General features: G+C 37.7%; 1 protein-coding gene across 1 annotated transcript in view; it reads right to left on the reverse strand.

Annotated features, from left to right (window-relative positions):
- Window positions 1-14,569, reverse strand: part of PRMT3 (protein arginine methyltransferase 3) — a 129,025-nt gene extending 114,456 nt beyond the window's left edge. Inside the window, exons 1-7 of the mRNA XM_080816665.1 lie at window positions 14,343-14,569; window positions 13,956-14,091; window positions 12,293-12,375; window positions 10,858-10,907; window positions 10,133-10,235; window positions 3,304-3,463; window positions 1,809-1,953 (exon numbers count right to left, since the gene is read on the reverse strand). Of these exons, the coding sequence (XP_080672791.1) occupies window positions 1,809-1,953; window positions 3,304-3,463; window positions 10,133-10,235; window positions 10,858-10,907; window positions 12,293-12,375; window positions 13,956-14,091; window positions 14,343-14,370 (705 nt within the window). The 5' untranslated portion in view covers window positions 14,371-14,569. The remainder of the gene's footprint in view (window positions 1-1,808; window positions 1,954-3,303; window positions 3,464-10,132; window positions 10,236-10,857; window positions 10,908-12,292; window positions 12,376-13,955; window positions 14,092-14,342) is intronic.
- Window positions 14,570-14,942: the final 373 nt, after the last annotated feature.

The following is a 14,942-nucleotide window of genomic DNA, read 5'->3' on the forward strand; positions in this document are numbered from 1 at the left end:
TCAATTTTAAATTATCTACAAATATCAAATGAGATTGTGGTAATAGCACAACCTTAAACAGATTATGTGAGCTAAGAATTGCTTTGATAAGAAACAGAATATTGCTAGATACACAGAACATTTCCTACTCACCCACAGTATGTAAGTTAGCAAAATATAAATTGGATAAATAGTTCTTTTTGCAAGGAATATATGCTTATTTCTTATGAACACTTAATCAAGTCATCCCCAAGGAGAGGTAATTACATTGTGTAACAGCTAATGGGAAGTGAGGCATGGAAAATTATATTAATAGGGATTCTTAAACGATTCTCTAAAAGGGAAAAGGTAGTACTGAAAACTTCAAGGTGGAATTTCTTAAATCCATATGTACATCAAAAGGACTTAAAGATGTATGACCAGGTGTAAAGATCCTCTAGTTATGGATATACAGCTACAAATGTCCAGGACAGATATTTGGAAATAAGTAGTCAAAATGGATTTCCCTGATGATTGTATTTAGGATACGTTTAAGTCCTACCTACTTGGAGTCTCAGTAACCTTATCTGTCTGAAAACCCACACAATTTCCATACCAAAGGCATTAAAGGTTCATGGCATTTAAATTGATGGGGTGATTTAAAATGACAAACATGGGCTTAAGTGAACCCCTTAAAAAGAATTCTAGACACAATAAAATTAATTTTAACAAAGAAAACAGAGTAAATCAATTTCTTTTAAACAAACTCACTCCGACTTAAAATAATTTATCACTTATAAGATAACTTATTTATAATGCTATGCCATTACCCAAGTGACAACAAAAAGCACAACCTACTGTGACATGTCATTATTAAAGAAATGACATGACACTGCTTTAACACACCCCAAGTAATTACAATTACTATTAATCAGGAGACCTCCACCCTGTGATCTTGCAAACCTGACTCAACAAAATACATACGTTATTATTAAATATCCCTGGTTATTTTAAATCTATCTGTGTCAGAGGAACATGGTCTCCAGGCTTTCCAAAATAAAACAATCTTGTGAGGAAGGATTTAGGAATGCATTTTTTGTTGGCTGGATTTAAGAAAAGGCAGTGGCATCTAAAATTTACAGAGATGAACATCTAACACTTTCATGAAGTTTTTTACATTCCAACACTTGTTCTACCATAGTTTTATCGAATTAAAAAATTAGATGTTACTATTTTACAATCTATAATACATAATCAAATGTGTAATTACTAGGTATGGCTAGAAATTTACTTATATTTTATATGGACATTATCATTATAAAAATTAAAACTAACCAAATTTAAAAACCTGATTTGACCAATTTAGGAAATTCTACATATCGATGATTTCAAATGTAACAAAGTTATGCTATGACAATTATAAAAATTATTTACAATTAAGCTTTTTACCAAAAAATTATCTGCCCAAACTGAAGTCAATATTACTATTTAGAACACTAAAATTAATCATCCCCTTTGTACATTAAAAGGCAAATGTATAATGTTACTATTTAATAGTTGCTCCTGAGAAGATGAAAACCAGCAGCAGTTTTCTCCAATGTTTTATTTCAAGCAAAAGTAAAGATTTCATAAAGACTAAGAATGATCTTAAATTGAATTTACAGTGGCTGTGATGCTCCTGTAGTCTTTTTAACCCAAGATGCGCTATAAAGCACCAAAGAGATTTAAAAAGCAGTTCTAAGAAAACACACAAAAAAACCCCAGTTCTCCTACAGAATATATATTAAGAACTTGTTTCATTCGGTTTTTCCTTTAGCACGGATTTGGAGCACTTTGTGCTCTTTTCTAACCTTTAGCATTTCTTCATGTATCCCATAATGCCCGTATGAGCTGAAATAAACGCCATCCTCATCTTCCTGGAGGTCTGCAATGGCAGTAGTAGATGACGAGCAGGTTCTGACATCTGCGTTCATCACAAAATCCTGAGCAAATTGTCTGTAATCAATTTGAAATACACCCCTGAGACAGGTTTATTGGACCATGAAAAAAGGAAAGGCTAGAGGTTGAGGGAGAAGAAAGGGGAGGGAGTCTGGTATGCAGTGTGATGAGCCTCTAACTCAACATTCTATCTGAAGCAACGGAAGGCTCCCCCTGCTGGATCTTAAGCAACAGCATGTGCAAACTCAGACGTAAATATGCCTTCTGCGAACCACAGAAACACTGCCAACAGAAGATTATAGCTGTTTGTATCTTTCAACTGAACAAAACCACATTATTTTTATTCAATTTTATTATTTCTATTGTTCTAAAATCTTATTTTAGCAGGTGAATGAATCATTGTGGTATATTTCAACACTATTAATATTCTTTGAAACCACAATATTTCATCAAAGGGTTATATGGGCAGAAAGTTGACCCAAATTGAGAATTATTTACCTACACCACCACCACCCACTGCAGCTCTAAAACTCAATTCCCTCTCTGATGACAACATATTAAGTATCTATAACGTATGCACGGGGGAGAGATGCTAAGGAGCGGGGGCAGACAGTGAAGTTATTGTTGGTTACTAGATTAACCAGCATAAAATCTCAAAAAGGAAAGGGAACCACAGTCAGCTACACTTTGTTCCCTGGACATTCTAGCAAACCATCAAATGGGTACTGAGGGAATGGCAACCAACTTACAAAAATCCAACAGCTAAAGCTATACTTTGAAGAAATGCAGAATCTCAGGCCCTACTTCAGACCTCTGAATCAGAATGTACAGTTTAACAAATTCCCAAGTGATTCACATGCACATTAAATTCTGTGAAGTATATTCTGTGAAGTAAACCAGTAGAAGGCTAATTTACTCACTGGACAAAATCATTCTATGTATCTCGTTTTCCAATACTACATAATTATATTTTGGTTCTTTAAAAACAAAAATTTCAACACTGTATTGTCCCCAAATCTAAAAAATATTAATTACTCCCCCTTAAGAGGCTAGGAGAAAAAAAGTAAGTGGAGAAATCTATTAGATTCTATTAGATTACCAAGTAATTCAAAGGAAGGCAATATCAAAGAACAAAAACACTCAAGAGGACAACACTCCTATAACAATAACCGCAAGTACAAAAGTAATTATAAAGAATGTGAAAACAGGTAAAACCACAAAATTTTGTTAATCAACTATAACATATAAAAATGTTGCATACCATTCATTAACTTAAAATAAATTTAAAATTAAATACCTACATTGTGCTTTCCAATACATGAAATGTTTTACCATATTCCACCTTTTTATTAGTGGTATTACTTTGGGGATCTAAATAACTAATATTCTGTAAGATTGATAAATTACTTCATTCTTTGCAGATCCTCACGCGCTCTAGCTAATGCAGCTTCAGCAGACAGTGCCCTGGCTTCCATATGTTTCAATTTTTCAACAACAGATGTGTTTTCACTGAGTCCATTGGGGTATGAGAATGGGACTGACACTGGTTCATAAAGATCTTCTACATCTAAAGAAATAAATGGACATTATTATCAGGCCATCTTCTGACAATGAAGCAAATATAAACATGTTATCAATAAATATATACTAAGTGCCTATTATGCAGCCAACTGAGAAATAGTTGTAGAAGTACTTCTAGTTAAATAAATCTTTAATATCCAAACTGTTTCCATTTAAATTTAAAGAGCATTCTGTTAGTCTAACTTTTTCATTAGGTGGCTAAATTAACCATATATTAAAGCATTAATTATACTGAACCAAACTCAGGAAGAAGCAAAAAAATGGAAGGAAAAAGCCCTAAGATGTATTGATCACCAGATTTCTTTCAAGAACACACATTACATCTTGTTTCTTCCTCAAAACAAACCCAAGATATGAATATTTATCCCTATTTTAAGGCATGGGAAATATAAATTTCAGAGAAATTAAGGGAGCAGCCCGAAGTCACTTGGTGATTTAATAAAAAAACTAAGATACAAACCCATGCCTGCCCTCCTAGCTCATATTCTTGCCACTACACTAGGTCCCTTCTCAGACTCTGAGTCTTTATCTATAGAATAACAGGTATTACATTTAGATATTCACTAAGGACAGTGTGTACATAAAGAATTCTATACATTCAGTAACTTTTTTATCCTAGGTAATGGGTAGTGTAATCTATACACCAATGTCTTATTGCTGGTATTATTGACATCCTAATTCCTAATATCAAAAGACTTAACTTTAATATCTTGATGTATAAACTCATTAACTTCCACTGTAGAACTAACAACTCTGCAAACAGAAGTTAATATATGGAGTTAGTGACTGTGGTCAAAATCCCAGTGTCTATTAATCAGTCCAATTAACCTTCAGATCAACTTAAAACAATAAAAATGATGCAGATATATTTTCTCTTCAGTAAAGCACTGGAAGAAATATGGCTTTATTTTTCCATATTCAGTTTTTAGTTGTGACACTTACAGAGTTGAGAAAAAAGAACTAAGCTTAACAAATACATGAGAAGACTAGACTAGACTAGAGCCTACACTGAACTCCGTCTAAGAGCAGTAGTAAAATATGCCACTAATCTCCAATTAGTCTGGCAGAATACTGAGTCACTGTTTTAAAACAACTATAGATTCATTTGCTATTTACTTCACCAAAATTTAATGAGAACAACAAAATATGTTAAGGACAGTACACCATATTTTCTACTTCTTACTACAACTCATTTTCAAACTTCTTCAAACTGTTTACAAGCCAGCTTGTTGGTCTAAATTACAGATGAGAACTGAACAAAGGAATTGATTTCTTTGTTTCAGCAAGTTTCTCTGTTTGCTTTTTGCTGCAATAGAAGACAGAATAATCTTTCAACACTAATAATATGTAGATAATCATATAAAGGAAATGTTGAAAAGGAGAAACGATTCAGTCAACATTAAGATCCATAACTACAATGTATCAAAAGTCTAATTCAAAGTCCTAAACCATATTCAGGAAGATGAATTTCCACATCTACATTCTGTCTCAGGAGGTTCAGATCACCTGGATACTTCATTTTGGCAGCTGAGAACTACCACAAAGGACGGTCAATTCATCAAGAAGGCATAACAATTATAAGTATAAAGTATAAGTATATGAGTATAAACCTCACAAAAGCAAAAACTGATAGAATTAAAAGGCAAAAACAGACAATTCTTCAGTCATAGAAATGTAAATACACCCCATCAATGACTGATGAATTAGAGAAATTAAAAAACATATAAAAGATCACAACTAAAATATCCAATACCTCGAACTATTTCTAGACTAGTGGACCCAAAAACTGTATCTGACACTCCTTAGAGGACTGATTTTACAGTCAGTCTGTCAACTTGAATTTGTCTGATGTTTTTTCATTATTGGAATAAAGTACAGCAGAAAAATGATGTTGTATCCTGAGTGCGTTTTTCCAAGGTGTCAATAGGACTTATTAATGGTCATGTTAACCTTGATCAGTCAGTTGTGGGAGTGTCTGCTGGAAAAGTTAACATCTCCTTTGTATTTAAACTTCCTGGGGAGATATTCTGAACTATGCAAATCCTATTTCATATTAAATTTTTACCCACTGATCTTAGCATCCATTGGTGCATCTTTTCTGCAAGTTATTACTACGGTGTTTGCATGATGGTCATTTTCTCTCTTCCCTTCTAAAATTTTACTCTAGGTTTGAACTGCTCCTTCTCCATTTATTTATTTAGTTGATTATGTCAGTATGGATTCAGGTATATTTATTCTATCCTATGAGCTAAAACCCAGTACTATCACTTTGTGTTCCTCAAATTACTCAAGCTTTGGCCATGAAGAGTCCTTCAGGTTGGCTCCTGTATTCCTGTAAGTCTTCCTTCTTCCCACCTGTAAGTCTTCCCTCTTCCCACCCCCACCCCCCCCCCTTTCCTTTTTAAGCACTTCCTTACTCTGTGGCACAAACTGTTCCAGACTCGTCTTGTATCACCCTATGCCATCCATGGAATCAATCACTTCTCCAAATTTTTAAAAAAATTTTTATTGGACAATGGTGTTAAAATCTGGGCAATAGGCATGTTTACTGCTACTGGGGTTTTTCTAAGCTTTCTCAACAGAGCCAGGAAATACATGTGTGTATACTAACAGACACATGCACAGACACCTGTATTCCCATACCTATGTGCATGTATATTAAAAACTGAGTTGATACTGATACCTCTGATTCCAATCTATCACTATAGGACTCATTTCATCCTTCTGTACTTCCTTATCTGACACCTCCTTCCCAACAGTGAGAAACCTAGCTCTTATTATCTGTAATATATTTACTTACTTGTCCATGCTATCACAGACAATACATAGTCCGAGAATTGCTAGCTCAAACCTTACGAGAAAAATCTTTACTGACTAGATTACAGAATTTATGTAGTCTTTTTTGCAATATCCAGTCAAGATTTTAGTGACTCAAACAGCTCTTTCCTTCCCCACCCCCTTCAGCATTACATTAGTCCTGTGTTAATACAGCTAAGTTCATTCATTAAGTGTTTGTGTTCCATTTTGCACCACCACTACCCTCATACCTCCTGGTTGCTTTGTTGTTGTTTTTAATTACATGAAGACTATGAGAAATAATACTTCTGTCCTAAGAGTGGGGGCTATACAGAAGGTACATTCTCCGAGAAATGTCACTCCCCATTATCCCTGTTACGTCCACCCCACTGTGCCCTTCTATCGCTGTCCCACTAAACCCCATACGTTAACTGCTCTCTCTAGTCTCTAGCTTATCTTTACTGTATTTCTCTTGTACAAATGAGCAGACACACGCGTTTTCTCAAATCCCTTCCTTTCTTACATGAAAAGAATATCACACCATAGATACTCCTTTGAGCTTTGCCTTTTCTTATTTAACTGTATGTCTTGGAAATCACTCTATCAGTTCAGAGAACTTTGGGTTGTTTTTTTTTAATAGACGGTGTGGACCTACCAGAGTTTACTCAACTACTCTTCTATGTATGAGCACTTAGGCTGTTGTCAATATTTAGAAATTATAATGTTATCTTGAATAATCTTGCATACATGTATTTTCAGAATGTTGGATGTGTACCTTCAGAGCAGATTCTTATCTGTGAAACTGCTGTGTTGAAAAGTAAGGGCACATACAGTTTAGTTAGGTGTTGCCAAATTTGCATTCTACTAGCAATGTATCACAGTGCCTGTACCTTCTCTGTCAATAAAATACGTCATATTTTAAAAATATTTACTGGTCTGATAGGTAAGAAAAGGTATCTCATTGCTGGGCTACTTTTGAACTCTTTTTGGTGAACTATCTCATCATGTACTTTTTCCTATTGTTCTATCAAGTGTTTGATCCTTTGTCCCTCAATGTTTAAAGGTTCTTTGTTTATAAAAGAATACCGACACTCTGTGGAATATTTTCCAAATATTACATTGTACTTTAAAAAAAACACAACTCATTTTATTTACTCAGATTTCATTAGTTTTTCCCTAACATCCCCTTTCTGTCCCAAGAGCCTATCCAGGATACTATAATTCATTCAGTTGTCGTATCTCCTTAAGCCTCTCTTAACTATGACGATTTCTCAGATGTTTCTTGTTTTTGATGACCTTGATAGTTTTAAGGAGTACTGGTCAGGTAGTTTGTAGAATGACCCTTACTTTGTGTGTCTGATGGATTTTCATGGTTAGACTGAGGTTATTGGTTTTGGGGAGGAAGACTAGAGGGAAAGTGCCATTCTCATCACACATTATAAAGAGTTTATAACATCAACGTGATTTATCACTGATGTGATTATCTGGCTACGCTAGTGTTTGCCAGGTTTCTCCCTTATAGTTACTTGGCCTCCCCTTATACTATACTTGCATTGCCTATTTTCTTAGTCATCTTTTTTTATTAATTCGATCATCTTTAAATCCTCAAAGCCTAATACTTAGCAGATGCTTGATAAATATTTACTGAAAGGCAGTGGAGGTTCAGTGGTCAATAAGCTTGGAGCCAAGACAGCAATGACCTTCTCTTCCATCTCTCTCCACCAAGGGCTAGGAGCACTATTTGAGAGAACACAGGCAGCACACTCAAGGACATGCCCAGTTCAAGTTCTCCTTTTTTACTGGCCTCTTTGAGTGTTCCAGATCACAGTCGTGGCTTCTTCATCCAAACTCCTGTAGACCTTATTTATTTGCTAGTAACAATAAATTCTCTTTTATTAAGCAGTTAACCCTCTGACAGGTACTGTGCTAATATGCATTATCTTTGCAACAAATCTACAAGGTTAAGTGTCATTACAACCTTTTTACAAATTAGGGCTGAAGGAAATTAACTTAATATACCCATTGGAGAGTTAGATTCAATACTGATCTGCACCCACAGTGACCAGCATACAACATTCAATATCTGTTGATATAACCTTTCCCTCTTCTGAACAGTACCACCTTTTCTACTTCTCAAAAAACTTGTCATATTTGACCTAATACAAGACAGACATTTAAAAACAAAATATTCTTAATACTGTGGCCTCCCTATGGGAAAGAGTCATTTCTTCATGTTTCTAAGGCATTTGATGTACTACTTTTATCCTGTGAGTGTTCAGTGGATGATTTTGAATTTAGGAAGTCATGAAGAGCACTTAGTGGGCACTTTGTCATTTATCAGAGGTCACTTTGATCACTCTGGGGAGAAATGAGATTAGAGAGAATTTGTAAAAACAGGAAAAAATCAACCTGGGACTCACCAAATTTTGGAGCCAGAAAGAATCTCAGATGAAAACTTAGTAACAAAAAGTTCTGTCCAGGGTTAAACAGTTCCTGAATCCAACATTAAAGTCCTAACTACTACATCACAGTACCATACATCTTAATGATTGTCCTTCTCAAGGAAATGAGTAGTTTTCTATAGCTCTCACTAATCAGAGAACTGCTCAAGTCCACACTGTCAAATTTCTGTATGTGAAGGGACATGTCCTTTTAGAATGGTCTTACTGACCTGAAGAGAGCAAATGCTTTACATCTAAATAAGTATAAATGAGGGGGAAAAAAGTATTAACCCTGATAAGTTATAACAATAAAGTATCTATAAGAAGCCAATAGAATTTTCCTAAGATCCTTGTTTAATAAGGAATGAGCTGGGGTACCCGGGTGGCTCACTCAGTTAAGAGCCTGACTCCTGATTTCGGCTCAGGTCATGATCTCTTAGGTCTTGGGATCAAGCCCCGCCTCGAGCTCCACACTCAGCAGTAATTCTGCTTGAGATTCTCTCCCTCAACCTCTCTGCCCACTCACATGTACACACTCACACTCTCCCTCTCTCAGATAAATAAATCTTAAAAAGAGTAAAATAAGGAATGAGCGAGTACACAGAGCAAATAAGAAAGCTATAGTCAAGAAATGAAAGTGGCCCTGCCACAAGGAAGGCTGTAGAGTTAGTGTATGTAGATAAGCCCCTGGAAATTCGAGTGGGATCTGTTTTGCATCAAAACAAAATCTCAGTAAATTAGGTGTCTTAAATTAAGTCAATTATCTGATCTAAATGCATCAGACAAAAGCAGCAAATACTATTAAAACTACTTCAATGTTACACTGAAGCAGAAAAAAATAAAAAAGTCATTTTGAATCAGTAGATTTAAAAATTTTGGTTAATTAAAAATAAATTTAAAATTCAGTTAATTTTAGTTAAATTAGCTAAATTAAAATTTTAGTCAATTTTAGTAGACTAAAAATTAGTCTACAATTAAAAATTATTGGGGCGCCTGGGTGGTTCAGTGGTTAAGCATCTGTCTTCCGCATGGGTCCTGATCCCAGGGTCTTGGGATCGAGCCCCACATCTGGCTCCCTGCTCCTCAGGAAGCCTACTTCTCCCTCTCCTACTCCCCCTACTTGTGTTCCCTCTCTCACTGTCTCTGTCAAATAAATGAATAAATAATCTTTAAAAAAATTTTCTCAAGTGTCCCTATGTTTCAGAACATCTTATACATAGTATTGAAACAAACTTCTACCTCTAAATTTCTCTCTAGTAATGGTCACTGTAACTATCAAACAGCTTTCGTACTGAAACCAACTATCTGGTAAAGTCTTTAGAGAATTAAGGAGATGATATATTTTCTTAGAAAACTTAACCACCATTTGCCATTATAAATGACCCTGTGTTAAAGCAGACCCAGTAGGTTCATCTTACCAAATTGAAGTAATAGGTCATCTTCTAATACTGGCTTCAAATACTCTTCTTTCTCCCAAGGCACTGGGTTGTATATGGAATTCATATACTCAACTGTAGGGTTCTGGATGTAAAATTAATTGCATGTTTTTTCATTGTATATAGTCACAACGCCCCCACCCAGCAAAAAGTAGAAAAACTAAGCAAAAAAACAAAGGGAACCATGTCTACCTCACAAAAAATCTGTATCTAAGGAGTCTCTGCTTCACCTGTCATTTCATTAACTTGACTGGATGATTGCTTAGATTAAGCAATATGGTTTCAATGCACCTTTTTATTGTTTGGATTTAGGGGAAGTAGCATCATAAACATTCATTGGAATAGAAGTGAAAAAAGGACTAAGTATTTGAAAAATAGAACAAAAAGACAACCACAGTACTTGAAATCACACTAGTAATTACTTCTGATTCAGGGAAATCCTGTGTATCAGTATTATCCGACACTGAATTATTTTTTCACATAGCATCAATTCACCTCTTGGACATAGTTAAAAATGATACCTTACTAAGCATGGTGTGTATTCATTTACTTGGTGCTTGTTACGTTGTACTAGTTCCTAATGTCCATGATTCCCCCAGTATGATTACATAGCAGTTCTTCGAATTCTTCTAAAATCAACACCCCAACAGGAACTGTGGTATTTCTTTAGTTTCCAAACAAAACTGTAAATGAAGCTACCGACTTACCTTGAGTCTAATAAAATTTATTAGCTTAATGTATCCATAAAATTCAAGTCCTAATGAGGAAAAAAAAGATAATTCACCTATTTTAATATGCATTTTGTTTAAATGGCATATTCTATAGAGGCTTCTCTGATTAGATAATAAAATATTTCTGTTCTCTAAACTACAACTTAAAATAATTTGAATTTCTAATTAAGAATTAGAATAGTATCTTTAATACTTCTCAGTATTTTAATTGAGAAACAGCCACATGGATAACAATTTCTAATGTTTTTCTTGCATTTCTGAAAAAGGAGGAAATTAATTTTTTGAATTCAAACTTTCATTTGTAAGAACAATACAAATCAGGAAAATTTGGTTATAGATTTTAACAAGTATTTGGCAGCTGATATTAGAGCCAAAAGTCTCTAAATCCCCTATTTTTAGGGTGCCTACCAAATTATAATTTTGCCTGGACATGGAGTATTCAAATTATACACCAGCTTTTACATTAAGTAAGTGATATAAATTAAAAAACAAAGAGGCTTGTTCTCTTTCCAGAAATGAAGCACCATTTAAAACATGGAAAAGTAACAGAATATCCAACTGAGTATTATTTGTTGTGAAAAATGTTGTTATGAGAAACATAACAGCATTGAAGATGTTTTATATGCACAATAGCATATAAAAACCTCTATTCGTTAAGTAAAAAAAATTTAAAAATTATAGAGTATGATTCTAATTTAGTTTAAAAATGCACATTAAAAAAAACCAATAAATCATTCATGTCTTATAAAAGCAGCCGCAGTTGAATTTATGATTTATAAACATATTTCATCACACATTTAATGTTAATGTATTTGCTATTTGATAGCAAATACAGGGACAAAAAACCCCAATTCTGTATTTAGTTAATTTTATTGGAACAGTGTAACTCTTTTGCATACATTTAAAAAAGTAGACTTTAATTATAAGGGAAGTATGTTCAAACACAAGTTTGAAAAGAATCATCTAAATATTTTGCTTACCACCTTAACTTCATAACTCCTTTTTCTATACTCTTAACAAACTCAACCTTTCTGCTTTGAAGTTCATGTTATGCTTTGAACTGGTAAGTTGTCTTTTTTCACAATGACCCACCTCCTTTTCCAAAGTCCACCTCTATCCTTGCTCTCCCTAATTCTAATATGATAAAAATGCAATCATATGCCAAGGTTGCTTTTTTCCCCCTTTTTAGTTGTACAGTCAATATAAGCTTAAATAGAGTGAATCTCATCTAGAAGAATGATTATTATTAGTCCTCCTTCGAAGGCCACTTGTCAAAAAAACTTCGTAAGAGAGGTTTTTGTTGTATTTTTCATGACACTGAACTTGTGTAGGAAAGGAAAGGTCTGGAAGAATACAAAGTTTGAACTTAAATTCTACAATGAAAATTTCCTTTATTCTAAAAAATACTCACCATGTTTATGGACCATGTTATCAATATTAAATTGATGCTCAGACTTACAGTGTGAAAATGTTTCTTCAGCAGATGTAAATAACCTGAAAAATCAAACCATAACTTCATGAAATAGTCCTCTCAAAAGTCTAAACATTGATTTCAGGTTAAATACACCTCCCCCCATTCTGCTAAGTCCTATTTTATATCCAATTAAGAAAAATCAAACATGCCTGTAGATGAGAGAGACCCAGCATTTCTAAAGGGAACTAGTAACCTCTGTGTCCCATTATATACCCTACAAACTACATTTTAAACGTCAAAGTTAATTTATTTGCCGAATAATAGCACTAAGTTTATCAAAAAGCTTTTAAGGAAGAGAACTCCCTTTGAAAGATAGTTTCTCTCAAGAGATGAAAACTCCCTACAGAAGATTTCTTTTCTGCTCTGTGTCAATGCTACTTCCAGAGGCTTTGAACTGAGAGTGCTCAGAGTGCTTTTAGAAATAAAGCATAAAATGTAATTTTTACAGCTGGCATACTCCCAAAGTGCTTATTTCAAAGATGACCTTGCAGTGTTCTGAAAGTACTTGTGTTACAGACACGGTGAGGACCAAGCCTCTTCATTACGTGACCTGTGAAACTAAAGGATACTTGAGATAGGAATACACAGCGAGGAGCTACCTATCTCCTTCACAGGCCTAGCACCTATGCAGCTGTTACTTTTCAACAAATGTTTACCTTGTTGTACTTATACGGCTTACCACGAAGTACACCCCTGATGCTCAATAAGTGTTATTTTACGACAACTGGAGTGTAGTGGACATTCTGTACCCAGGCAAATGGCGCTACATGTGAGAACAATGACGAATCAAGAGGAGCTAATATACCACCAATCAGCACCGTGCCTAGATTTATAGAAAACTGGAAAATGTTTGTTCAAGTAACACTGGCCGATGCCAAGCAGGCCTCTTTCACACCCACTTCCAAAAGGCTGACCAGAGTCAAAGCTTACTGAGATGAAGAGGCAGAATTTTAAGTGGAAAAACATGGATTTGGATATACGACAAACCCTTTGTGAACGAGTTACTGATACCATCGCTTCTTTCTCCCTAAGTGAAAAGGGCATCAATTTCTTTCCCTTCAAGAGATGGCAAGCCCCTACCTAACAAAGGTGATTCTTCAGATGGCGCAAGTGGAAATAGTACACCTGAGAAGCTCTGCACTCATTAATGAATTATAGAGCGATAAAGCTGGAAGGGCCCTCAGGGATTATCTGGTTTAGTGACTGGCAAACTTATCTCAGAATCATCTCAGAAAATGCCTTTATAAAAATGTAAGATTCCGAGGTCCCGCGCCTGATTTAGAAGGGCGGAGGCGCCGGGCTGAGCATCCTTTAAAGTCTCAGGAGCCAAGGGTGCACCACTAGACTTGGGAACCACAGATTCAGAGTTCACGCAAGGGGAAACTGAGGCCGGCGGAAAAGAAGCAAGTATAACGTGGTTTCCAGTTCACGGCTCCTCCCTCTACAGCACGGTGCTTCGTCTCAACAAACCCTCACTCCACAGCACTGGTTCAAGGATTCGTGGCCAGGCCGCTCGGGCCAGGCTTCAGACGAACGGGCCACACGGACGCACCGGGCGCGGGCACCCTAGGGGTGGCGCCTGGTACTGAGGCGGACGAACCTGTCACAGAACAGGCAGGGGGTCTGCTGCTTGTCGTGGGGGGGCTCGGCATCGTCCTCATCCTCCCAGGCGGCCTCGTCCCCGCTGTCGGACAGCTCTGGCAGGTCGTCCTCGTCCTCCACAGCGCCCCGGCCGCCTAGCACACGCAAACGATCAGCCCGGCCCCGGACGGACGCCAGTGCGAGCCGGACGCACGAGGAGCAGGGTGGGGGGTGCGACGCCCTCCGCCCCGCTCCCCCGCGGCCCTCGCCAGCGCCTCCCCACTCCCAGCTAGGCCCCACCGTCCCGCCCCGCAAATGGGACAGGCAGCGGGAGGGGTAGGTCTTTCTCCCGCCCCGCGGGCTGCGCGCCGGGCGAACAGGGTGCTAAGAAGCCAGGGATACCCACCCGCAGCGCCCGACGCTAAGGAGCACATGGCTGTGTTGCCCGGAACCCCGCGCGCCTGGGGGCGGGGACCAGGCTGGGCAGCGCGCGCGCAGCCGCCGCCGAGCTCTCCGGGCCCGGAAGCCTAGGAACGAGCGCGAGCGCGCGGCAGGGATGCCACTCGCGGAGCCTCACAGCCGCCCAGAAACGCGAGAACGCGCGCGCGCGGGCTTGGGAGCGCTTCCGGCCTCGAGGCCGCGATCGTTGGTCACGTGAGTTGCGTGGGCGGGGCGGGAGCCCGTTCTCCGCTTCCTCCAGCGCCAAGGTTCACGTATCGCGCGCAGATTCGGCGATGAATCTGGTACTAAGCGTCGCAGGCTTTGATGTGACTTTTGTCTCCTCCTCGCGCTGCGGCAGGTCTCTCCGGGAGGCCTTCGCCTGCGCCCCTGAACCCAGAAGCGCAGACACCCGCCGCCGCGGCTTTACAGTGTCCACCGCGCCCTCTGTGCGTCTCCAACTCGACCGAATGGGCTGTTAGTGGAGGGGGCGGCCGACCCGCGGCGCCCTCTTGTGGTAGAGGAGGCGGAGCGCAGGCAAGGACCTCAGACTCCACTGATTCTGGGA

The sequence above is a fragment of the Martes martes genome (assembly GCF_963455335.1).
Source record: "Martes martes genome assembly, chromosome: 10".
In the NCBI taxonomy this organism is placed as follows: Eukaryota; Metazoa; Chordata; class Mammalia; order Carnivora; family Mustelidae; genus Martes; species Martes martes.